Source organism: Phascolarctos cinereus, unplaced genomic scaffold (genome assembly GCF_003287225.1).
Source record: "Phascolarctos cinereus isolate Bilbo 61053 unplaced genomic scaffold, phaCin_HiC Scaffold_4;HRSCAF=312, whole genome shotgun sequence".
NCBI lineage: Eukaryota > Metazoa > Chordata > Mammalia > Diprotodontia > Phascolarctidae > Phascolarctos > Phascolarctos cinereus.
This window is the reverse complement of record NW_027555847.1, coordinates 21432812-21459799: the sequence shown is the minus strand read 5'-3', so window position 1 is coordinate 21459799 and position 26988 is coordinate 21432812. Positions and strand designations below refer to the sequence as shown.

At 39.4% G+C, this 26988-nt stretch overlaps 1 protein-coding gene across 1 annotated transcript in view; it reads right to left on the bottom strand.

Annotated features, from left to right (window-relative positions):
- SLMAP (sarcolemma associated protein) overlaps positions 1 to 26988 on the bottom strand; it is a 167877-nt gene that overhangs the window by 63762 nt on the left and 77127 nt on the right. The window contains 6 exon segments of the mRNA XM_020969105.2: positions 7764 to 7932; positions 10890 to 11027; positions 13624 to 13764; positions 14326 to 14397; positions 14759 to 14854; positions 19882 to 19944. Coding sequence (XP_020824764.1) covers positions 7764 to 7932; positions 10890 to 11027; positions 13624 to 13764; positions 14326 to 14397; positions 14759 to 14854; positions 19882 to 19944 — 679 coding nt within the window.

Sequence of the window (26988 nt, the reverse complement as noted above, 5' to 3'; positions counted from 1 at the left end):
TGTTTTGTTGTGGTTTTTTGGCTAGGCAATGGGGTTAAGTGACTTGCCCGGGGTCACACAGCTAGTAAGTATTATGTGTCTGAGGCCGCATTTGAACTCAGGTCCTTCTGAGTCTAGGGCCGGTGCTCTATCCACTGCGCCACCTAGCTGCCCATTGCCCATTTATTTTTACCAGGCTTCTTCAATAAATCTTTTTACTCTCAGCTGTGCATGGGCAGCTAACCCATGTAAGCACTCCTATGATGTTTCATCATGGAGGGAAGGAAGATGGGGTTCCTGAAGGCTATGTCAGGGCAGCAAAGCTCTCCATTGCCTCCTAGGGTAGAAAGGCTTCAAACAGAGAGCCTACAACAGATGGCGCTGCTTACTTACAAGGCCAAAAAGTGACATTTTTGAGGAACACAAGAGACAGCAACTCAAAGGCACCGAGCCAAGGCAGAGTGAGAGGCGACAGTGAAGGAAATTAGGGAGATGCCTGAAGTGCAAAAAGAAGCTCTTTGAAGAAGTAATCGAATGCCATCAACACAAACATCTACGGCATGTCTGCCATGTGCCAGTCCAACTGGATTCGAAAGACAAACTGAAGGAGCAACCAGAAATAAGGCCAGAAGAGCCAATGACAGCACGGAGTTTGGGATACGAAAGTGAACAGAGTCTCAGAACACAAGCAGTTCAGTTTGATTTCCCAGGTAAGAAAACACCCTGAGAGGAGATGCACTGTGCCTAGGGTCCCACTGGGAAAAGCCACAGAAGTAAGGGTTTGAATCCAAGCCTGCAGATTCCTGCACCAGGCAACAGCATGGCAAGGCTGAGAAGAAAGGGCCCAGGTGCAGGGAGACCTATCGGGAGATTGAAGGCAATGGTCAGAGCAGAGAGAGGATCTGAGGACCAAACCTACATGGATGGCTGTGAGTGTGGAGAGAGCAGAAAAGATGTAGGAGATGGAGCGGTAGCATTAACAACAAAACTCAACATCTGATCAGACAGGAGCTGTGAGGGGCAAAGACGAGGAGAGAGTAAAAGCGATTCTGAAGAAATCAGGGACTAAATGGCCATTCCCCAAGAGGTACGTTTTCAAAGGATATAAACAGTTCTCAAAACAAGAAATTCAAACTATTGTCACTAATAGTAAGAGTAACTCGGATCATGACAATCCAGTAAACTGGCCAAGATGGGAATAGCTCATGATGGAGGAGCTGTGGACAGATAGGCACACTAAGGCTCTGTTGGAAAGAGCTATGAATTAATACAACTGTCATTCTGGAAAGCAATTGTGAATTACGCAAATAAAATGACTAAAATGGCCATTTTAACCCAGAGATTCCACTGGTAGGTATGTTCCCTTAAGAAGTCAACGATAAAAAGAAAGGCTCTGTAAACAATATATTTGTAACACCATTTTTTTTTGTGGCATAAAAGAACTGGAAACAAAGGAGGCACACACACATACTGGGAAATGGTGACACAAATTCTCGTCTCTGACCGCAACATTATGTTCCTGAGCTGTAAAAGACCATTAACACAATGACCACAGAGACACATGCAAAGACTGACTCGAGCTGAGGAGCAGATACAAAGTGAAGTCAACAGAATCAGCAAAAGAGTATACACCACAGACCTCAGCAATAAAACAGAACGAAGAGCAAAACAACTCAAGGTGAGGATTAGAGATCTAAGAATGCCTCTCCCACACCCTCCTTTGCAGAGGAGAAGCACCACAGACAAAGTAACAAAATTTTTAATGTAGTAATTGGCTTTACATAACTTTTTTTCCCTTTTCTCCTCTTAAAAAAAATTCTTTGTTTTAAGAGATGGCTGGGGGGTAGAGGAAGAAATATCAAGGAAAACGTAAGGAATGTAAAAAAAAAAAAGCTAGATATCAGTAAAAATCTGAGTGCCTAGGAAAGAGGCAGAAAACTCCACATCAGATGGTCAGCTTAGCAGAGAGGTGCAAAAACACCCAGCCCAGCTCTGCACCCGCCAATGGGACACACAGACCAAGACATCAAACTGAGAGCCAGTGATGAGGAAGTCAGGCTGAGGAGAGGTTATCTAGTCATACTGCACATTTCAAAGAGAGATTCTGTTAACTAATTTTTTTTTTAGAGCAAAGCTGAGTGTACTCAGCAAAGGAAATTTATGGGAGTACAGTGAGCAGAGTCACCCAAGATAGTGAGGCATGGATGGATGGGCTTCAATCTGTACCAACGTAGGGAGTGGCCCTGTCAGTACAAGCACTGACCCAGTGCAATATCTCCCCACACAAATGAAGCTGACTCAAGCAAAAGGTATCAAGTACGGAAGCAAGCAACATCATTTGGCTAAGGGAGCCCTCTCTTCCCTCTACTTCCCTACTTCTTTTCTGTGTGTGAACTTCATGTAATGGGAGAACCTATACAACAGGCACAACACATACTTCTGATGTAACCTTTTGAGGACTAGATGTCACTCTTGGGCAATGGACTGCCAAGTTCTCCCTTCAGGTCACCCTTTGCCTCTGAAAACTGATCCTCACTTCTGTTACAAGGATCTTTTCCTCCCATACCATCTCTCCTTCTTGCTTTGTCCTTTCCCTGATTGTACCTGAGTAGTACACAGACCCTCTACAGGTTACAACCCTTCTAGCTACAAGATGACAATGAATTAATCAAAAAAAGCGGCTTAGAAAAGTTAAATTTTACAGAAGGACCAATGTAGATAAAAAGGCTTCGTTATTTCAATGTCTGATGTTGCCCCCTAAAGGGGAAAAAAGGCTAAACACAACACAAATCTAAAACAGTGAAAACTAACAAAAAGAAGGCCAACCAGTCTGGAGATACTCAGAGAACATTACTCAATTAACTTACAATTACATAATAAACAAAGCCACCTAAGGAGCAAGGGTGATGACAATGGCTGACATACACCAAAAGCTTTAAAGTTAGCAAAGCATTTACCTCCATTATCTCCTCTTTCAGAACTTGAAGTATAGAACAATGTTCCTAAATCTCCAAGTATTTCAACCAGATTTTAACCTAATAGATTAACTACCCGCTTCCTATTAACATGTGGGTAAACAACTCACAGCCCTTGCCCCGTCACCTTGTCCACTTATACTCAATTGATACGGTCACCACAAACCACAGGTTCCAAGGGTCTCGAGTCCCAGTCACCCAGGCTTTCCCTACCACATTCACCTTCCAATCAACGCTCACTTTAAAGTGAACTCACCACAAAAATGCACGAGTTGTTTGAACTGAGTGAGAACTATGATGACACCACAAATCTTGTGGGGAAGCACTCCCAATGGCCTGTGAGTTTCCACCACGCTTCACAGACGTGATCTCCCTGGAGGTTCCCAACAAGCCAGAAGGTGCCACGGCAGGGATTGGTATCATCCACATTTTACAGAGGAAGAAAAAGGCTCAGAAAGGTTACATGACTGGCACATGGTCACTCAGATAGTCAAGGTCAAAGGCAGTTTTGACATGGGTTTTCTTGACTTCAAGTCCAGCCATTTATTGACTATGACACGTGACTGCTTTTAAAATCCCCATACTCCCACTGGAGTCCCTGGAGTTTCCTGGCCGTCCAGTGAACCTGGATTCTAGAAGGTCGCCCCAGCACGGCAGACTCCAGAACATCTTATATCAGACTGAAATAAGGCTTTACTTGTAGGTCCAACAACCCATGTGCCTACTGCCTCAGGACTGGATTGGCTAAACACAGAGAATCTAGTGATAAGATTTTTGGCCTTAACAACTCATGAAACATGGATGGGGCAAGTCCTGGGGAAGAGGACGCCCACACTGATTAACTCATGAAACATTCAAAGCCGTCAGGTCCTATTCTGAATAAGGTGGCATGAATGTGCGGACTAAAAGAGAATCAAAACTAAAAATAATAGGTTGGGATGCGAGCCTTGTTATTTAAAATGACATTTACTTATTTCTTCTAAAAGTTCTGGTTTCTTTAATAGTCTATATATTTTCTTTCCTTAATGCTGATGATTTCATGAAGACACAATGTTCTGTGAAACAATGTTTCAGGGACCCATTAGACCCAAAGGAACAAAGCCCTAACTGGTCATAAGCCTTACAACTGAGAATTTTACAACTTGACAATGGTGATTAGTTATACTGCATTATTTAAGTATGATCCTACAAAATGACATAACTGGGGCAACTTTATACAACGCAAACCTATATAAAATTTCAAGTTAGGTTTAAGCTGAATTAAACAGAAAATTATCACAAAAATCATACTTGTTAGAACAGTTTGACCTAACTAGTCTAAAAAAATAGGATTCACTGGTGCTTAAAATAGTCTCCATGCTCTTCTAACATGGTGGGTTGCCCTGGCCAAAAGATTCATCTCCATATAGCCCACCTGCACTGCTGAGCCTCTCCAGACTCAGCAAGGAGTCCAGGAAAAGCTGACTCATTCCAGGAAGGCTTCCTCACACAGAAGAGGAGGCTGCCAGGCTTGTGCTCCATGGTCCCAGCTTTGAAGAGCCCAGGATTGCCTCACATTATGATGAAGCATTAGAGAGTGCTGAGCCTCTTCCATCTCTAAATTGGTGATTCTCTTGAATGGATGGGGTAAGAAGACAGATCTATTTCTCAAAGCTGTTCTAGAAATATCTGGTTGCCAGTTCTGGATCCCATTGTTAAAGTAAGACTCACACACAGCCTCATAAGACCTGGCTTAACGTCAGCATTGTAGCTTTTTTCCTGAGCTTCAGCTTCTTGTAATCTTCAGTCTTCCATCAAAGGATAATTTAACCACATATTCCAACCCTGTTCAATGTAAGGTGCTCCTAAAAATACCGTAGGTAGCATTGTTCAGGTGACACGATTTTATAATTAGGGTCTCATAATGAGTAACAACTATCTGAAAAGTCCAACATGGGCTCAATTAAGACTCGGCTACCTTGGACAATGACAAGTACTGTGGTGAAACCTTAATGCCTTGTCCATTTGCTATCATTTCTTTACTTCTTTAAATCCATTAAGGGCCAATTTAGTCATTCATGTATTTTCACATTCTCCATAAACATCTCCAAAATCAAACACCCTGCTCCCTCCAATAAGATGTTTCAAATCATCTAGGATGATAGAATTATCACAAATTTATGGACTTCATGTAAATATTGTCCATTACAAGGTGGCAAGAAACCTTAAAGGAAATAGCATTCTAACGAATGAAGGCAGGGCAAGGGGAAGAGAAACCACTGCAACAAATCAAGCTGGAAGAAAAAAGGCTTTAGTGTGCACACAGATTGTGTCAAACGAAAAATAAATTATTCAGTACTAACTTTGTGATGGGTGCTGACTTGGCTAAGGGCTAGGGATACAATCACAAGCATGCAAGATAGTTCCTGCCCGACGAACTTAAGTTCTGAGAAGAAAAGACAACATAGAGAGGAGAACTTATGCTGACTCTGACAATGTGTAATCCTATTCTGTTGAACAATTAAATCCAGGATTAAGAATATCTGCTCCAAAGTCAGGAGGATAGGGGACTTTATCATTTTAAAAAGTAATATGCATGCCAACGAAAAACAGACACATTATCAAAATATCCAAGTAACTAAATTATTTTGAATTTAAGACCTGAGTGTTTAGAAAATACAGATTGAGCCTAGTTTGTTTAAAATGCTGACTACCAATTATCGATAGAAATTTCCACTAAAAAGTAGAATTAATAAAAACTACGCCTTTAAAAAAGTAACCAAGTTGGGGCAGTTAAGTTGGATAGAGCACTGGCCCTGAAGTCGGGAGGACCTGAGTTCAAATCTGACCTCAGACACTTGACATTTCCTAGCTGTGTGACCCTGGGCATTGCCTAGTCCAAAAAAAAAAAAAAAGGGTAAAACCAAGTTCCAACAAGTGAAACCAGATTAAATTAGTTTTTAAATCAGTATATTTCATTGTACACAAATGGTCTACCCCAAAAAACCAACAGGGATTAATAAAGTCTAAAAAGCTTTACCTCAAGGTTTCTCAAATAGGCAGTAATTATGTCTTCAACTCCCAGTTCTCACAGGACATATTACTTGTGCCTCTCTTACTAGCGCATGTTAAAAAGCCACTGAACTTAACTAGGAATCAGCTGATACTCAATAGGACATAGAAATTCCTTGATATACACTTTTATTTTTATTATTTGGGGGGAGGGTGGGAGGAGAGAGACAATCAGGGTTAAGTGACTTGCCCAGGATCACACAACTAGGAAGTGTCTGAGATCAGATTTTAACTCAGGTCCTCCTAACTCCAGGGTCAGTGTTCTATCCACTGAGCCACCAAGCTGCCCCTAGAACTTCTAATTTAAAAAAAAAAAAAGGACATCATTGCTTTAGGAAAATCCCTTGGCTGCAGAGCAGCCATATTTTAGCAATGCTTACAACTCAAAAAAAAAAAAAAGGAAATAGAATCTGGATGACTGGCAGAAGTCAGCCATCTGACTGGAGGCAATATCCAGACCACATGCAACAATGTTTTTTGGCCCTGAAGGCCTGAACTCTCTGAAGACTAGCTTCTCAGAGAGTAGGGGCACAGCTCCAAGAACTAACTGTGGCTTTCCAAAATTTAATAGTGTCTTACCCCATCTACTTATATCCCTACTCAATGAATGGGCAAGGGCAGGGAAAGCTGTTGATACTTTTTCTGGGAGGAAAGGAGAAGTCACTTTGGCCACAGTAAACAAAACATGGCAGAGCAAACTAATGGTACAAATATTTGAATTAAACAGAAAAATAAAAATTAACAGAAAAAAAACAAATTTAATAAGATTCAGGAAATGTTTTCCTTAATTTGTCTATTACTTTTGAATAAAAATGTGCTGAGTTGCTATGCAACAAGCAATACTTACATCTAAAAACAAACCAGAGCATTCAGGTCTAATTATTATAAACTAAAAGAATGTTTGGTTTTAAAGGCTGGAATCAACCAGGTTGTAAAGCCAGAATCGGATAATCTACAAAGAGACTAGCTGTCTTTCATTCCAAACATTCTAAACATGTAAAAAGCCTGGTTTTATTTTCTAGCTAAAAAGAAGGGGGAAAATGTTTATAAAGACAAATATTTAATTTTTTACACTACCTTTTTCTGTGCTCCCATTAATTTTATGTAAGAGGTCACAACTTGTATCCCTAGGATTAAGAAACAGTATCACTGCCTGATTAAAGAAAATACATCTATATTTTAAACTGATCTACAAGGCAACAAATGACCTAGTACTGCCCTGTAGTACCTTACTGCTCACAAACTAAACTTCCACAAAATGACCTCAATTTCTTGTCACACACTTGTTAAAAAAAAAAAGTCATTGCTTAGCACAAATAAAGCCCTGAGAAGCACACATCTGTGTAACAGGCATACACCACAATCATAAAACACGTTTCTCATGACAAAAGTCCCCAAGAGCACTAATCCAGATAGGCACCACTCCTCCAAGATATTTCAAAGCCTAAACAGTGATGCCCTCTGGTGGTAGCTTCAGGTTTTTCTATTGTTTTTTTTTTTTTTTAAAGCCCTTCAATTCTAAACTCTGGCTCTCTGATAGATCAGTCATTTCCTTTGAAAAGGATACATTCTGAAACAACCAGGGCTAAAAGGTGAGAGACAAGGTCCAGCTTAAATAAGAAGTCTAGGCCCCACCTGCCCACACTCAGAGCTCTTCAAGAGTTTTCACTTGAAGATCTTCTAACCAGACCGTAAACAAATTCCAAGGAAGAGATCATCCACAGAGGAAGAGACCACCTTTTTGCTTGGCCAGCTTACCCTGCAGGGCTATGAGCCTCTCGTTAGTGAAGTCGTTGTCAGCCTGCAAGGCTTCAATTCTGGCCTGAAGCTCTTGCTCTTTCTCTTCCATTTCATCAATTTTATGTTGCAATTCTTTTTTTTCAGCTTGTCCCTTTTGCTGGATTTCTTCTTGTCTTCCTTCAGCAGCCTATTTTAAAAAATGATAAAGAAATCAACCTGGAAATATTTACAATACCTGTATGACTGCCTTGAGCTTCTAACTATGGAAGTCCAGTCACTGCTGCCACGATCAGCTGGCCAATGGCAAGGCCCAGAGCAAAGCCCAGCTGGCATCAGCCAGTATGGGACAGGTACAGTGGGAAGCATGTGGGAGAATCATGTCATTGGGTCCAAGCTTCTCCAACAACGGACTCCTTGGAGCCTGTCCTCTGTGCAGTGCCATTTTCTCCTGTATTATTTTTATTATTTTTAAAGCCTCCCTGGTGTAAGTATCATGCTATATCATTAAGCAAAATATCTAATTTTCTGTTTACTCAGTTCAAACATTTATTAAATACCCACTAGTTAATGGGCATTCATTTATATTTTATTATATTTACTAACATTTTATTAATAATTTATTAATATTTCATGTTAATGCAAATTTATTTATAATTTGTTAAGTGCCCATTATTAATGCCTGGTAGTACAGAGTTTGGCCACAAAAGATATAAAGATGAAAAATAACAGTCCCTGACCACAAGGAATTTGGAACCTCATGGTAGATTAGGACATCCAGACAAGTATGAGAGAAGGCAGAAGAATGTGGCCAAAACAAAGTGGAGCTGGACAAAAAGTGTTCTAAATTCAAAGAGCAAGCATCACCTTGGGGAAGGCAAGTTAGAGGGTAGGTAGAAAAGTGCCTCTCACAGTAACGTCACCTGAGCCATGTGACAAGCCTCAATCAAGACAAGAAAAAGCCTCAGAAAGGTCATGACTTGTCTAGGGTCAAGAAGCTAGTTGGAGACACAGAAGTTGAACCTGGGCCCTCCTAATAAGGTCTAATTTAATTTCCACTAGGCCAGGAGATAGCAGAATCTGCCCAGAAACTCGAAAAGGGTGAAATCAGGCTGCCAAGGGAGGGTAGGCCTAGATGGTAAGTGGCTTATTGTAGCAGTAATTGAAAGGGAAATTGGGTAAGAGACTAGAGGAGGAAGACCAATTTGAAAGAATCAAGCTGAGGGTCCGAGAAGACTCTCACTAGAAAGTGAAGAAAAAGGGAAAAAGGCAGAAAATATTGTGGCAGTAAATTAAAAAGGGATTCAGCCACTGATTAAATGCAGCAAATATACTACTGTGTTCAAAGAAATGATGAAGGATAGTTCAGAAAAACCTTGGAAGACTTATATGAACTGATACAAAGTGCAGTGGGCAGAACCAGAAGTAGATTGTATACTGCAACAGCAATATTGTTAGCTTTACAATGATCCAAGACAATTCCAAAGGACTTATGAGGAAAAATGTTATCTACCTCCAGAGAAAGAGCTGATGAATTTCAAACACAGACTGAAGGATGCTTTTTTTTTTACTTCCTTTATTTTTCTTGGGCTTTTTGTTTTAGTCTGTATTCTCTTCTGTAACACGGTAATATGAAAATATGTTTTGCATGACTACACATGAAGAATCTATATCAAACTGCTTACCTTCTTAAGGAGGGGGTTGGGAAAGAAAAGGGGAATTTTGAATTAAAAAATCATATTAAAAATGAATGTTAACTGTTTTTACATGTAACTGAGAAAAAATATAAAAACATTTGCTTCTTTAAAAAATGTGGTGAGGGCAGCTAGGTGACACAGTGGATAGCACACCGGCCCTGGAGAGAGGAGGACCCAAGTTCAAATCCGGTCTCAGACCAGACACTTGACACTTACTAGCTGTGTGACCCTAGGCAAGTCACTTAACCCCAATTGTCTCACCAAAAAAAAAAAAATGTGGCAAATAAGGGAAAAGAAGCACCAAAGATGGCTCCCAAGTTTCAAGCCTAGGTAAGGAATGATAAGATGGCCAACAGCAAGAGGAAAGCTGGGGGAAGGCAAGGCTTAGGAGACTTGGGAGAAAACAAGTTTCTTTCTAGACGTGCTAAACTTCACTTCTTGGTAGGGATTTGTCAAAGATCGTTATCCTTGTCAAAAACAAAGTCATACAAAAGTTAGAACAAGCCTCAGAGACCGCCCAGGGCCCTCAGAACTTCCTGACCACACAGGGAGGGAGGATGAGTCAGATGCTTTACAGGCAAATGGAAAGGCAGGTGTGAAACTAAAGAGAGAGGCTATAGCTAGGGAGAAGATTGGGGTGCAATCTAAATAGAGCTGATACTGAATCCTAGGGTCATAAACACTAGAGATTTTATTCATTTTTTAATAGTATTTTATTTTTTCCAATTACATGTTAAAGACAAATTTTAACATTCATTTTTAAAATTTTAATTTCCAAATTTTCTCATGCCTTCCCTTACCTCCCCCATTCCAAAGGTAGTAAGCAATTTGATATAGGTTTTCTCCTGTAAAACATATTTCCATATTAGTCATATTGTAAAAAGAAACAGACCAAAAGGGAAAAAAAAGCACAGAAAAATTAATTTAAAATAGTATGCTTCAATCTGCATTCAGACTCCATCAGTTCTTTCTCTGAATGTGGATAGCATTTCCCATCCTTTGTCCTTTGTAACTACCTTAGTATTACCGAGAACAGCCAAGTCATTCATAGTTGATCACTGTACAACACTGCTGTTTTTGTGTACAATGTTCTCCTGGTTCTGCTCCCTTCACTTTGCATCAGTTCACATGAGTCTTTCCAGGTTTTTCTCAAATCTACCTGCTCACACTAGAAATTTTAAATGACTTTTCCATAGGGTTTTTCTCTATTTACATAATTTCCTCTATCACTATCACGAAATTTTATTTTTATTCTCTGTCTCCAACTTTCAGGGATCTGTGATATGGAAGGCAGAAATCACAGATAAGTACTTGTCTATGCTATCAACTATGCCTCATTTTAGCTATGACTGTTAAACCTAGATTATTGTCCAAGAACAGACCACCACCTGTCTCTGCTGTTAGGTCCTGAATGACAACGTGGCACACCACTAGGGAGCTGAACACTTACCTTTAATTTATCAGAGAGATCTTTAATCTCATTAACCGCTCCATTATATTTATTGGCCAATTCTCTTAATTCTTCCTGAGTCCTTTCATTCATTTCTTTCAGGTGGGTACATTCATCTTCAGTGTTACTCAGACTTCGCTGAAATTAAGTCATTCATTTAGAATAAAATAAATTCCAATTTCAATTTGCAAAAAAGAGAATTAAAATACACATATCTTGTTATATTCTCAGTGTTTTCATTGGAGGAGAAAAGAGGAACAATTAATAAATGCAAAAACATGGCATACACAAGCTCATTTTACACAATACACTGAAGAAACTGAAATGATTTTATATTTACTAGGAAAATTTAAAGGAATTCTATTTTTCTAATTCCTCTTTTGCATAAATCTAGATTTTTGTTTATTTGAATTCTTCAAAGTGTTGCTTTCAAGTCAGATGAGAATGGAATATGTCAAGGTAAATATAAAATGAGCTTCAAAAGTCTGAAAAATAAAATTAAAGTAAATTTACAAATCTATTCTGTTCCCAAAGCAACACAAATCAGAAATAAAACCTAATTTAATTCTGTGTTTGTCATAAATCACCAAATGCCATAAAGGACTCTTATTTGGAGACTGAATTAAATGTTCCAATTTAAATTTAGTAAATACATGTTCTTGGGAGGGTTTCTAATTCTGAATCTGAAAACAAACAGCTAAGGGAAGAGGTGTAGCTTTTATACTCTGTATTTTGAAAACAGGCTAATATTGCTGACGCTCAGTCGTTTCGGTCACATCCAACTCTCCACGACCTCATTTGAGGTTGTCTTGGCAAAGATACTAGAATGGTTTGCCATCCTTGTCTAGCTCATTTTACAGATGAGGAAAGTGAGGCAAACAGGTTAAGTGACTTGCCTAGGGTCACACAGCTATTAAGTGTGACCAGGCCAGATTTGAGTTCAGGTCTTCCTAACTCCAGGCCTGGTGCCCTATTCACTGTACCATCTAGCGGCCCTAATAGCGAGTGGTATGAATTTAATCCTAGAAGTCATTTTAATGTCGACTTTTAAAAACAGAAGAAATGAAAAGCAAGAGAAGTTGTTGGATTGAGTTTTGAGGGTTGTTTTTTGTTTTGTTTTTGGCTTTGCAAAAAAATTAGGTGTCATCTACCCCAACTTCCCTGACAGAGGTTTACCTATCATGTCATCTGCTATATGAGATAGTGCCCCAGAACCACAAAACTGACAATCAGAAACACACTAATGTAAAGGTTCTTCACCGTTTTTGGGTGATGGCCGCCCTTCGGCAGTCAGTCTGGTGAAGCCTATGGACCCCTTTTCAGAACAATGTTTTTAAATAATTGAAGGAAACACTCAACTTCAGTTAGAAGTGAGTGAAAATAAAAAGGTCATTTTGTCCTCATCCTGGAGCCCCTGAAATCTGTTGGTAGACTTTAGGTGAAGAACTCTTGCTCCGGTCGAGGGGGACATTCTCTCCAAGGACGCAGATCATGAGATCATCCGTTTCTCTATCACACGAAGGTTCTCAAAGTCCTGTCTATCTTATCTGAACCATGGCTGCCTATATGAGGTGACTCCCTGATCTATAGACATTGCAATGAAAGCAGGGCAGCACAGTGGCTGTTTACCATTAGCCGGATCCCTCAGTGTCACTATATATGACCAGCCCATTTCTAGATCCTACAGCACGTCTCTTTGGTATGGCCCCTGTACCACCAGATCATATTCTTCTTTGAACTCCCTTACCTGTCACCTGTTTCGATCTTTATCCCTACCACACACCACTCCAGTGACCCTGTGGTGACACTCATTGTTAATTCTGGGGGACTGCACTGTGCCATGGCTTACAGTCCTACCACAATCATCCCCACAAGATAACGCGATGGCTCACCACGGCACGGTGGTGACTCTGGGTCTCTGGAGGCTAAGGCCAGCCCTAGGAGCTCTTCCCATGCTAATAAGAGTGAGTGCCACGCTGGTCATCGAGTGAGGCGGCTTTATGATGCCGAGACTGGCTAAGTACAAGGATGCTCATCGTCAAAGAAGATCAGCGCCCTGCTTGTCCTTCAGTCTCTTATACTCTGGTTTATAATGAGTTATAATCTAGTCACGCTCTACCATTTCAATAACCATTTGCTAAGCACCTAACACAGGAACAGCACTATTCTCATGCTGCCAGAGGGCAAGATCTGAAACCCTTCACGTGGCTCCAGCCAATAAACTTGTCACTGTTGTGTCAGGACAAAAAGCCCCAGCCCATTCCATTTCTTCTTGAATCTCATGAGTTAGACATTCGAGAGCTGCAGTCCTCCCACGTCCATGCCTGTACCACTACTGCCAAGTGAGAGAGAAAAGCGGCACTGACAACTAGGCTTCTGACTGAGGATGAGCTGTGGTCCATTTACGTACTCAGGCTGTCAAGCATGTTGGCAGAACAGCTTACTACCCCTCAACCTTGTCTTCTCCCATTACAAGACAGAGACTGGTGACTTAAAGCAGCGAGACAAAAACCAAATTTGCAGGGCCTCAGTTTTAGCACCTGCCAGAAGGGTTTTAAGAAAAGCACAATGTCAAAAGTGACGCACCACAGAAGCACGAGACCATAGCAAGAGCAGAGGAAGCCGGTGTGGTGAGCAGTCTCTACATCATAGACAAATGACCAGGAGCTTTCCTGGTTGGTGAGAAAATGCGCTAACCTCAACCAAAAAGAAACAAATGAAGAATTCTACATACCTCAACTTCTGAGAGTTTTCTGACCACTTCGATTTTCTCCTGAAGGACCCGCCTCAGGGACTCTTTGGCTGTTGTCTCATAGTTGTGTTTATCTTCCTGTAATGCTACAAGTTCCTTCCTTAAACTATCTTCTGTCTGATTCTAAGAAGGAAGAATTATTACGAAAGCCAGTCAGTCCATAAGCATCTGTTAAGCACCTATCACTTTCTAGGCATTCTGTGTGCTGGGGATACAAAGAAAGGCCAGAGACCAGTCTCTGCTCTCACAGAACTCAAAGTAAAAAACCCCCAAAATCAGCCATTTCTAACATATGAACAATTCACTAGGGTATGGATGCCGTGAGCACAACCACCTTCAAGTAGCCTCCCTCTCCAAATAATTACAAAACGTATGACGACATGTAAGTCTGGTCGAGGGGGTCTTTAGTCAGGGATTTTCTCTGGTCCACAGGGACACTTGAAGACTTGACCTGCAACTTGGGCTTCTAGGGATGAATTCACGTGGTTGACAGAAAAAAAACCTAAAACCCAAAAACGTAACCCAGACTCAAGACTTGCGGTCACACTTGAAAACAGAGTCATTCTGACAGGGATCACTTCCTCTACAAGCTACAAGATGTGCACAAGGGCATGGAGGCAGAAAAAGAAACCCCTGGATTTCTCCATGTACAATAGTACTATATAAATGAGTTAGTGTACCTACTTTAGAACATACTTGTAACTGGTTTCCCATAACTTCTAACCGCGATAACAGTCTATCTTCATCTATTAAAGCCTGTAAAAGAAACGGTTTAAAATACATAAAAATATTTTACTAATAGGGCTAATAAGTACTGCTGTTTTCTGAAACTAGATTTTTATGAAAAAAATTATATATGTGTACATATACACATATGTATCTATGTATGCATGCATACATGCGCCTTTCCATTGCCAAGTATAGATTTGTAATTCCAAGGTTAACTAACCTTACTTAATAAGATGCTTTCTTTCAAGTGAGAACGTTTTATGTGGGGATTATGAAGCCTGTTATGACTCTATATATTTTAGCTTGCTCCATATCAAAGAATGAAGCTCTCCTGTTCTATGTACAAAGAAGCTGCACTTTGGAAGGGCAACCTTGCTGCCTACCATACCTGCCAGCTAGTGTCGGAGGCCTCCTGCGTGACGGCCAGCAGCCGCTGAAGTGTGGCCAGCTTTTGTTCCAACATCTGCTCCCGATGTAAGGCTTCCTGATATTGGAGGAAAAAAAGTACAAAAACTAATTTCAAAATATTCTTGGAAAAAAAAAAAAGAATTTGATTTTTAAAAAGTTTAAATTTTTTACCAAATAGAGGAAAATGCTATTATACACCTTATCTTCTAACATTTTACAATGTGCTTAACAAACTTGTGAAGTAAGTCCAGGTCATTTCAACATCTTGACTCTTTCAAATCTGTCTTTAGTGAGATTAAAGCATATCTGGTTTGAAATCAACTCTGACAAAAAACACTATTGTGAACAATTATCCATTCACAACTCACAGAAAGTCTGTGAAATACTGAGTAAAATTTGCTAATGAACACAATTCTACATGTTAGAAATACAATTAAGACCCAAGGGTACCACTTCAAAAGGATTCCAAATTAAAAGCAATTAGTTTTAAAATGGTTTACATGTCAACTTAAGCTGTTTAAAATACTGAGAACTTACTAATTTTATTCAATAAAAATGGGAATTAAGAATATCAGGAATCTAACGGACAACCGTTCCCCTCTTCTGAGTGTCCGCAGCAAAAAATGGCATACCTGTGAAGAGGATATTCCGGCTCAGCGCCCGTCCCCTGGCATGAGAGGCTACTGAGATCAGCATGCTCAAAACATAGGGGAGGCCAGTGGAACGTGAGGGGCACAGAGAGTCAGGGAGTTATGTGTCAGCATCCAGCAGCTGTTAAGAACTCATCTGAAGAGTTTGATGGGAGGCAGCTATGATATTGCCAACTATCCAAGGGCGACTGGGGGGGTGGCCTTCAGTCAACAGCCAAGCTGACGACGGACACGTAGAAGAAGTCCCTAATGACTGAGGAATTCCTTCAGACTTCAACTCCTACTGTATTTGTTTCCATTGCAAAAATGTTTTTGTATATGAATGGCAACATCATCAACAAAAAGTCAGATGTACTAAAAAAGAGACAGTGTTTGAACCTAGAAATTTGGATTTTTAGCATTCTACATATTGGATGAATGATATTTGGGAAAAGCTGATAACCAACACTAGTTAAGACAGACCTTCGATTTTTAGCCCAACTATAAACAAGGAAATGAAGAACTCTAAATGAGTTGGGCAGCTAGGTGTACAGTGGATAGAATGCTAGAACTGGAGTCAGGAGGATTTGAGTTCAAATCTGCCTGGTACTTACTGATACTTACTAGGTGTGACCCTGGGCAAGTCATTTAACCTTATTTGCCTCAGTTTCCACAACTGTAAAATGAGATGGAGAAGGAAATGGCAAATCACTCCAGTATCTTTGCAAGAAAACCCCAAATGGGGTCATGAAGAGTTGGAAATGACCGAAATCACTGAACAGCAAAAATGATATTCATGCCAACTCAGAACTAGTGTTAAAGGGCATCTTATTCTCACAAATAGGTCATTTATCTCAAAACAGTATGAATAAAGTTACTATATGGATTTTTTTCTAGGTGTCTAAAGTATTTTAATATTCCACTAGATGGTGGAATGTACCTAATTAAAATCAGTTGAAGCACCCAAAACACAAATTACATCTCAACTAAAATATATTACTTCAAGAAAATAGCTCCAATTCCAAGGCAGGTAACACTATTCTAGTATTATTCAACTATTCTAGCATTAACCTAAAATGCCTACTACTGGTAGATTCTCTTATTTTTTTCCTTGATAAAAGGCCGATCCAAAATATTCAGTCTGACCAAGCCCTACAATCCATCTATTATTCAATAGATACATTATATCAAGTGGTCTTTACACTAGCTGACCTGGAGGCTGGAAAGCATGGTCTCCTCCCCTCTACTTCTTAGAGTCCATAGTTTCCTTCAAAACTGAGCTCGTTTCTTTTTGAGGTGTCAAAGAATTGGAAACCGAGGGGATGTCGATCAACCAGGGAATGGCTGAACAAGTTGTGGTATATGATTGAGACAGAATATTATTGTGTGATAAGACATGACAAGTAGTATAGTCTTAGAAAAAACTGAAGTCTTCCATGAACTGATGCAAAGTGAAATGAGTAAACCCAGGAGAACATTGTAACAGCAATATTATAAAGGATGATCAACTGTGAAAGACTTAGCTATTCTGATGGAGATAATGATCTAAGACAATTCCAAAGGACCCATGATGAAAAATGCTATCCACCTCCAGAGAGAGCACTGATGTACTTTGAGTACAGATTGAAAAGTAAGTTTTTCTACTTTATTTTCCTTGCCCTTTTTTTTAAGGGGGGGGCACAACAAGACTAATATGAAAATATCTTTGGCATGACTTCACATGTATAATGGGTATCATTGTATGCCTTCCCAATTAGTGGGGGAGGGGCTGGAGGGAAAGAATTCGGGACTCAAAAATTTTTTTAAATCAATTTTTAAAAAAACTGAGCTTGCATCACTACTATATAAGGCCTTTCCTGATCCCCCCACTGCTTCTGTATTCACCTCGATCTTGTACGTATTTTCTACATACATACATGTCTGTTTCCCTTGGCAAAACATGAGCTTCCTGAGGGCAGGCCTTTTTCATTTTGTCTCTGTATCCTTAACACCCAGCAGAATATTAGACATTATTTTTTAAAAACCAGCATGAAGAGGGGCCTGGGGCACTGAGAGATAAGTGAAAATCACAGTCCCACAACTAGAAAGCAGCACAAGGAAGATGGAAGCCAACTCTGTATTCACTGTACTCTAATGCTGCTCCACCTCACACATAAAAGGAACTTAGTAAAAACTTGTATTTGGTAGCCTGAGGTCCCAAAATGTGAAGTGACTCAGTCACAGTTGCCCAAGGTTTTCTTGACCTCAAGTTTGTTGTTTTTTTTTTTAATAATTTATTTTTGTTTTCAACATGCATTTCCATTAAGATTTTGAGTTTTAAATTTTCTCCCCCTCCTTCTCCTCCTTCCCCACGATGGTGTGCAATCTGATATAGGCTCTACTTATACATTCATATTAAGCATATTTTCACCTTAGTCATGATGTAAAGAAGAATCAGAACTAATAGGAGGAACCACAAGAAAGAAGAAATAGAACAAACCAACAAAAGAAAAGGAGAGCAAACACTATGCTTCCATCTGTATTCAGATTCCATAGTTCTTTCTCTGGATGTGGATAGCATTTTCCATCATGAGACTTTTGGAGTTGTCTTAGATCCTTGCATTGCTGAGAAGAGCTAAGTCTATCAGTATTAGTCATCACACAAAGTGCCTGTTACCGTGTACAACATTCTCCTGGTTCTGTTCACTTCACTCAGCATCAGTCCATATAAGTCTTTCCAGGTTTTTCTGAAGTCTGCCCGCTCATCATTTCTAATAGCACAATAATATTCCATTACATTCATATACCACAATTTGTTCAGCCATTCCCCAACTGATGGGCATCTCCTTGATTTCCAGTTCTTTGCCACCACAGAGAGAGCTGCTATCAGTACTTTTGTACATGTGGATCCTTTTCCCATTTGTATGATCTCTTTGGGATACAGCCCTAGAAGTGCTATTGCTGGATCAAAGAGCATCCTGACCCCAAGTTTTGGCATACGCACAGGACAAGTCCCAAAACTGAGTTCAAAGAATGTTCGGTCTGGTAATGACTAACAGGAGCTAACAACAGAGGGAAAGAATCACCAAAGAAGAATGAAGCCCAAAAATAACGAAAGGAAAGGTGAGATTGTGGAAAAGCCAATGAAGACAGAGCAAGAGGACAGGGTGGAGAGAGTGCTTGAAACAGGAGGAAAACAGGACTTCTAGGTCTAATGCAGCCATTAAGAAAAACCAAAGGGCTAAATTAAGGTCACAGAGGAAGAGGAAAGAGATCATAAGCCTGTTATCAAGGCGAAGGAGGAGAAAAAAGTGAAAGAGGAAGAAGAGAAAGAGAAGGAAGATGAACAAAAATGGGAAGAAAAAAATGACCCAGTGATATTTTGCTGCTGTAGAATATACAGAAGGAGAGAACAAAAAATAGTTAACAGGCAGTTCAAACTCAAAATAAGCAAAGACATAATCGAAAAAAGCTTTGCTGCCTTAATCAGCTGAAGTCACCATGGGACCAACAGAGCACTTAAAGAAAAGGCTGAGAGGTACACTCCAGTGTTCAGATAAAGGGGGTGAACTCCATCTGCAGGCTGGTGAATGAGAGTCTGATTCCTGACAAAACTAGAAAACCCATTACAAAAGGGACATCTGGCAAGCACTCAGAAAAGGAAGAGGTGACCACCAAGATCACAAGTTCATGAAAAAGCAGCAGCGCCCAACTACCTTCATGTCCTTCGGAGAAAGACAGATTAGGGAATGAATGCTGGTGTAACAACCAACATTCAGACAGTCCTTGGACATCTGACAAGCACTTCATAGTTTGGGAGGCATTCTCATCGCCATGTTACAGCTAAGGAAACTGAGGTTTGAAGAGCTTAACTACCCATGACCACACACTTCATAGGATCATTGGGTATGAACCTTCAAGTTCAGCACTAACCACACACACACACTTCCTCGATACTTCAGCACTGCATGTGACCACAGTTCTAATATCACTGTGGGCTAGAGGTCGCAATACAAAGTACAGAAAGCTGGACAAATTGTGACTGGTTCACTCACCAGATTATTTTAACAGTCATCAGTAATGCCTTATAACCAACCCTGAGGGACACTGGAATCCTTCCATCCTGTATCTGTGAAATTGGGCTTTGACTGGAGAGTGCTTCCTGGAATGTGAGCCTCCATCCCCCATCACCTGGGCACCGCTGCCCTAGCACCTGCAACGCTGGCCCCTCACCTTTACTTTTTAGCTTCCCTGGTTTCCTTCAAGACTCGGCTCAAATCCCACCTTCTGCAGTAGGCCTTGCCTGATACCCTCCTAGCAGCACCTTCCCCAACTTGTCTTTCCCACATATGGCCTCATACACATTTAAGTCTGTGTCACAACTATGCCACTGTGCCAGGTTTTCCCCATCCTGCATTTGTTAAGTGACTTAAGTCATTTTATATATTGCGTTTCTAGGTTCTAAACTCCCAAATGCTCAAGAGTTAGTTTTTACCTGTAGATACTGTGAAAGTTGGAACAGTTCCTGAGAGTACATACTTGGAGTGTTAGCAGCAACCTATAGACAAGAGGAGATATGCCATCAAAATCTGTTGAAGGTACTTTATAGAGGCTTTAGGTCCACAAAATTCAAAGAACTATTTAGTTATCTGTGTACATGTTATAACCTCCAATAAAATGGAAGCTCCCTGAGGACAAGGACTAATTTTTTTTGTCTTCATATGCCAAACCCATAGTATTATAAATATTTCTTAAATTAAATTATGTTATGCCCCCTTTGTGTCCCAGATATAGTACTTTGCTACAATCAGTACAGTAAGTAGAATGAACACTATAGCATCAATCATATATAAATTTAATCTTTTAAAAAAACTGGAAAAAGAAAGATATTATGCCAAGGTACAAATGTCATTAGTTACACCTGGAAGAATTCTTTGTATTACTGATCTTGGTGATTAGCCATCTGAAAGAAAGGGTACAAAAAACTAACCTTCCTTGTATACATAAAAATAAACAAAAAAAGTAGAAAAACCTTAATTTTTTTAAAGCATACATATCCTCACAGCATACCAGTTATCAAACAAAGCAGTATCCATAATATTAGTTGCCTTAAATATTAACCATAAATGAATTATTTGTACAAGTTAATAAAGGACAGATTCTAAACAAAAATGAAACACTTTCTAGTTAGTATGTTCGGATCAAGACAAAAAAAATCAAGAAACATCACATGTAAGTACATTTGAGTTTGAAAGTCAATGACATGCAGCAACAGATTAAAAATGATCTGCAGTTTTTCAGAAGTGACAGCCCTTTTCAAAGTATATTATAACGTGTCCCACTCCTATAATTCTCATCTGAAATACTGCACCAGGAAATGGTTCAGTGAGATGGTTTACAAATCATGCAATAAATATTTATACATAGCACAGTACAACAAATAGACAAAAGAAAATTTAAGAATCTGAACATGTGCTTTTTATTATGAAGAGACAAGGATAAAGCTAAGATAAATACAATTAGCCAAACATTCCATTTCTGAGGTGGACATAAGTACTCTGATTCTACACATAAATAATTTTTATCAATTTAATGACCATTAAGCCAAATATAAAATATGGAATAAAACTTTACAAGCATCCTAACATTTAACAAAGCAAAACCAAATGAATTAACAACAAAAAATAAGTATTTGCTCTGTCTCACATTTTCAAATAGATCTAAAATTCTACTTTGGGGAAAAATATTCAAAACACAAATCTACAGATGTAGTCAATGTATTTCCTGTTCAGATTCTGCTAAACTAATGTGGTTTCATTTTATACAGGTCATTTCCACATTTACTGGTATACTTAACATCATTTTTATGGAAACATAATATTCCATTATCATTACACAATTTATCCAGCCACTACTATGTTCAGAAATGCAAGTCATTTCCAGTTGCGGGTTCTTCCCCCATATTACAATGAAGGCAGCTATAAGTACTGAGTACAGACTGGTCCTTTTCATGATATTTTAAGTATTAAGTCTTTAGTAATATAATAATTAGATTCAACAGTATCATCGACTTTGTGACTTTTTATGTTACCAAACTGTCTGAACCAGTCTACGGTTCTAACAACCACGTCTTAACATGTGTTTTCCAGCCAACGTAGACTATTTTGGGGTGCTTCCTTGACCAGTCTACCAAATACAGTAGCATTTAATATGCTTCTCTGAAATTAGGGAGGCTGCCCATTCTTCCTCCTCCACAAAATGTCCACATCCTTTACCCACTGGAGATTAACAATCTCAAAGATAAGCATTTATCAGACCTCTACATTTCCTTTCACTTTTGGAGGATTATTTTTTGTTGTACAAAGTCTTCCACTAAATATAATCAAATGCAATATGATTCCCAATAATATTTTTCATTTGTTTGGCAAAAATGGTTTTTCTTCCAGTTGTTTTGGATTTTTAAAAAATATTCACATTGCTAAATGCTGTTAAAACTTTTTATCAGGTGCCTTGGAGCTCAAATCTGGCCTCAGACACTTGATACCTAGGAGCTGTGTAACCCTGGGCAAGTCACTTAATCCCAATTTGCCTTGCCAAAAAGCAAAAACAAACAAACAAACAAACAAACAAACAAAAAACAAACACAAACCTTTTATCATTCAATCTTTCCCTAAGCCTTTCTCTAGCCCTGTTCATCTTTACCATGACCAAGTTCCCTCCATCTGTTAGTTCTTTCCAAACCCAACACCTCTGTATTATCTACATTCTCCTTGAATTCTTATCTTGATGCCTTACTTAGTGAACTAGTTAAACTCAACATTAGCATCTACTCTGGAATTCCTGACCACTTGTCCTGTTGACACTTGAAATCATAATTACTTCCACAATTTGTCTCCTTCACTTCTATTAATATGCACTGAATCATGCAGATTCGATTCATTACATACATGCTCTTAATATTGTATATAATCTTAACTGGGCCTTCACTGCAGCAAGGCAGCCTTTCTATACCATCCTGATTCTCATTCATACTCACCAGAGTAGCTATTCGAAACATTTTCTACCCTTCCTATACCTCTCCCCACTGTCATCTCTACACTATCTTCCCTTCCATCTCACCCTATCTACTAGCTCCAATAATTTCAGCAGAAGCTCTTACCCATCTCTCCTCTTCGTCATCTCACAAACACTGTCTCATGGCAGTCCTTTGCAAAAACATACCCCCGGTCCCATCCCCTTCCAAATTCTATAACAAAGTGTTCTCACCATCATCTCTACACTCCTGGCTCCTAACCTGTTGCCTACAAAAACTTTCATTTGACTCAGCCATCCTCTAGAGCTATCATCCAAATTTCTCCCACCTTTTTCAGCTAAACTCCTTAAGAAAGCCACCTACCCTCCCTGTCTCCATTTTATCTCCTGTCCAACACTTCTAAACCATCTAACTTCTGACCTCATTCATCTGAAACTGTCTTCTCCAAAGCTATGAATGATGGTTTAATACACACACACACACCCCCTTTACTGAGTTCTTTTCAGAGGCTCCTCTATACCGAGGCAGTGAGCTACTTCACTCTGGGTTATTCCAGAACCAATTTTTTTTAAATCCCTGCTTTTCTTTTTGAAATTTGGTGGTGCTGGTCCCTTCTGGCCCTATAGTTCAACTCCTCCACCAATACATATTGCTTTTCTCTATTCCAAATTTCTTTTCTATTGTTCAACCAGCTTTATATCTGTTTTTAATGGGATCACTTTGATTTTTTTTCTCTTCTGCATTTGCTGTTGCTCATGGTGTCATGAGTATCATGGCATCAAAGACATCTTAACTATAACTTTTAACCATAAAAGGAAGGCTTGTTCTGCCCAGTGGACCAGCTACTGCCGAACCCTCCCAACTACACCGAGCCAACAGCCAGAAGGAACTCAGCTCTCAGCTTTGAAGCTCCTGCTGGGGGACATCAGTGTGCTTAGAGGCAGCAAGGAGCGAGCAAACAGCCCACTTTATCTACCATACCCTCATTCCCCTATCATGGGTCATCCAAGCCACCTTCCTTTAGGCTGTTGGTATGTACTCCAACCTGATGCTCCTTCTCTACTTCTCATTGTCCTGTACCTACTCTCAACTACTTCATCATAGGAACAAATCAACCCCACTACTGATTATAGAAGAAGCATGTCAGTGGACTGTCCTGGGATTTCACTGGTCACCTTCACGACTTCCTAACATTCTTCTCTAAGGCACAGCTACTCCATCATTCCCCTACCCCACAGAATGTGAGTATCTGGAGGTCAAAGAATACCTTGCCTTTATATTTCTATCCCCAGGACTTCCTGATTATAAAGGCTGACACCTAGTAAAGCCTTAATAAATGCTTTTTCATTCAGTACTTCATTCAAGAAAACATGATAATTGATTCAGGGCTGGATCATTTAGTCAAACTCTTTTATTTAACTAATGAGGAAAAAGGTCCAGAGAGGGTAACTTGTCCAAGATCACACAGCAGATTCTAGATCTGAACCCAATCACTTGAGTTTAAATACAGTGATTTTCCTGCTAAAGCACTCTGCTCTTTCCATTGCTAGAGGTTTAATGTTTCTAAGAAATTAAAAAAACAAAATGAATGCTCTCTTTTTCCAAAGGTTTTCCCTGCATGGGAAGATCACAGAGTACTAAACCCTCCCCACACTATAGCTACAAGTTGTCATTTCCAAAGTGAAAGCACCCTCCTTCCATCAAACAACATTCATTTAGCACCTGCTCTTGCCAGGCAGCGCTGTACTAAGCACTCCCGGTCTGTTCTCACCACCTGACCTGCCAATGAGGTTTGCCCAGTCACACAGATAAAAAGTGCCTGGGGTGGGATTTGAACCAAATCTGGCTTAATCCAACTCCAGGACCCTCTTCCACTACTGCAAATATTCACTCTCCCCTACTGCCATCCTACTGCAAAGGGCATGTTGACCTTATCACCCTGGGCTTAGCAAACAAAAAGCTCCTCTCTATGGCCATCACTTCCTATAAGTTTTCTTCTCCCCTAAGAGACTGTAAGGAGGTCCCTGAGCTACAATTTGTACACAGTAAGCACTTAATAAATGCTTTTTTCATTCATTTATGCTTTGTGGTTGAAATGTTGGGCCTCCTATTGTATTTCATGTCCTTGTGAGTATTTTATTCATTAACTTCAGCTTCAAGTTTACATTTTCAGCTTCATCTTTTTTCCATATATTGGGGTCAATACCCTATTTGCCTCACATAAACAACAGGGTAGTCTATTATTTTTTTCCTCTGTGTTTGAAAATGGTCTACGAAGTACAGAAGTTAATTCTTCTTTAATGGTTGGGTCAAAACTGCCTATGGACCCACTTGAGCCTGCTGTCTTTTTTCTAGAGAGCTCCCTAAGGGCTGATCTGATTTCTTCTGAAATTGTTCTAATTTGATCATCCATTCATTTCTAGTTTTGTGTTTTACGTTTCCATAATCAATCATAGATTTCTTCTATATTCTCAAATGGTGGCAATTTGGATTTGCAGTCTTCTTGCAAGGTATAATTTATCAGTTTTGTTGAACTCTTTGATTTATCAGGTCACCTGATTTCCTGTTTTCACCTATAGTCTTTTCCACTAGTTGGGGTGACAATGGATGAGCTCTGGATTGGGAGGCAGAGACTTGTTCTTTTTTTAGGCAATTGGGGTTAAGTGACTTACTCAGGGTCACACAGCTAGTAAGTGTCAAGTGTTTGGTTTGAGGCCGCATTTGAACTCAGGTCCTCCTGACTTCAGGGCTGGTGCTCTATCCACCGTGCCACCTAGCTGCCCCCAGAGACTTGTTTTTAAAGACTGGTTCCCACCCTGTGTGACCAGGGCCAAAGGAACCCATAAGATGCTTAGTTGTAGCTTCTCCCCTACAAAGTGAAAAAAGTACTACTTGTCTCTCAAGTTCAGACTCCATTCCTTTTCTCTGTTTCTTATTGGCTGCCCTGCAAATGTGGAGGGAAAGATGGAACTGCAATCAGATTCCTGGGGATCAGTCCTGCCTCTAACTCTCTGTAGTCACTGTGTGACCACTAATGTATCAATGCCTTCAGTCATGACTCTAAGACTACAAAATACAGATGAAGGCTGCTCTGCTTCAGAGGAAGGAGTTTCTACACATCCATGAAATCACATGTGTGGATCAAAAGAAAAAGAATCTGTTGACAAAAGCCAACAGGTTCAAAAATAAAGTACTACTTTGGCTGCATCCTATAGATTTTGATACAGTCATTATCAGACATAATCCAGTTTGAAAAGAATTCCTTCTTAGTCACTCAACTTTTTTAGTTGTTACTTGGGTCTACAACTTTTATTCACACTTATAATTTTTACGACTGATTTATGTCACTATGATATATGCAGTTAATACCATGCCTGATTTTTCCATATTAATGATTAATAAAAAATGTACTCTATTTTCTTCATCAAGTTCCTTACGTGTATCAGCATGTATCAACTATATGTGATAGTTAATTTTAAAAACTTTTTTGATTTATCATATTTTGGTGTTAAAATGTTCTATTATTTTTGATATTTTTGAAAGACTGAAATTTTCCTTTATGACTATTACTATAGAATTATTAGGTACATTTGTATGCTAAAATGACAAAACCTCATGTTGAATAAAACATTTCAGCATAATATGTTATTTCTGTTTTTCTCACTGTCTGGGCTGTGAATTTAACATGAGCTGATACTACATTCTAACTCTCTATCATCTAGCAGGTGAATGCTGAATTGGAAGGAACCCTTGCATTTTTTAAAGTGCAAAAAATTTCCATATTAAAGACACTGCTTACAAATAGCTTGTTAGATTCTGTTTTCATATTTATGCTAAGATTTTCTAAAATCTTAATGAAAAATCTAGTGTTTACGTTGAGCATTACAAAGGTTAGATTGTCATCTTTTCTTCAATCATACATAAAGGAAAGGGAACACACACCTTCCAAAACTTAAAAGCCTCTATACAAAAGGTCCTGTCTCCTATATTCACAACTACACAATTTTCTTTACCTCTACAGACTTTGTTAACTTAGGGACTTCTCTGCTGTCCAAAAGAGAAGATTTACTTGGACATTACACTATTCCCGATGCCTTCCACCTTCTGGCTATCTTCCTCCACCTTACTTTCTTGAACTTTCCTCCTGAAAAATGCAGTCCTCTGGCCAAAGCTCTGAACTTCTCATATTTTGTTAACAACTCTTTTATCTTGGTTTTTAAAGTGTGAATTGAATTAATACTTATCTGTTGTGGCTGGAAGCTTGACGGTCATAAATTAACTGAAGAAGCTTGTGCTTAACTGCTGGCAAAACTTGCCAGTCTAAAGGCTTTTCTAATCCTCCTCTCAATTTCAAATAGCAGAGTCTTTCTAGGTACGTCCTCTGACTCCATGTCTCATGCTACTCAATTGTTTAAGTGTTGGCTTCTAATTTCTCCCTTCATCAATCCTTTGTATTCTACACAAACTCAGCTGTGATTCAGGCGAACTGAAGTCATTTTTGCCTCTTCTGAAAGCCTGAAGTATTTGGTCATATCATTATAATGGCACAGCTTAATTATAATACATAGA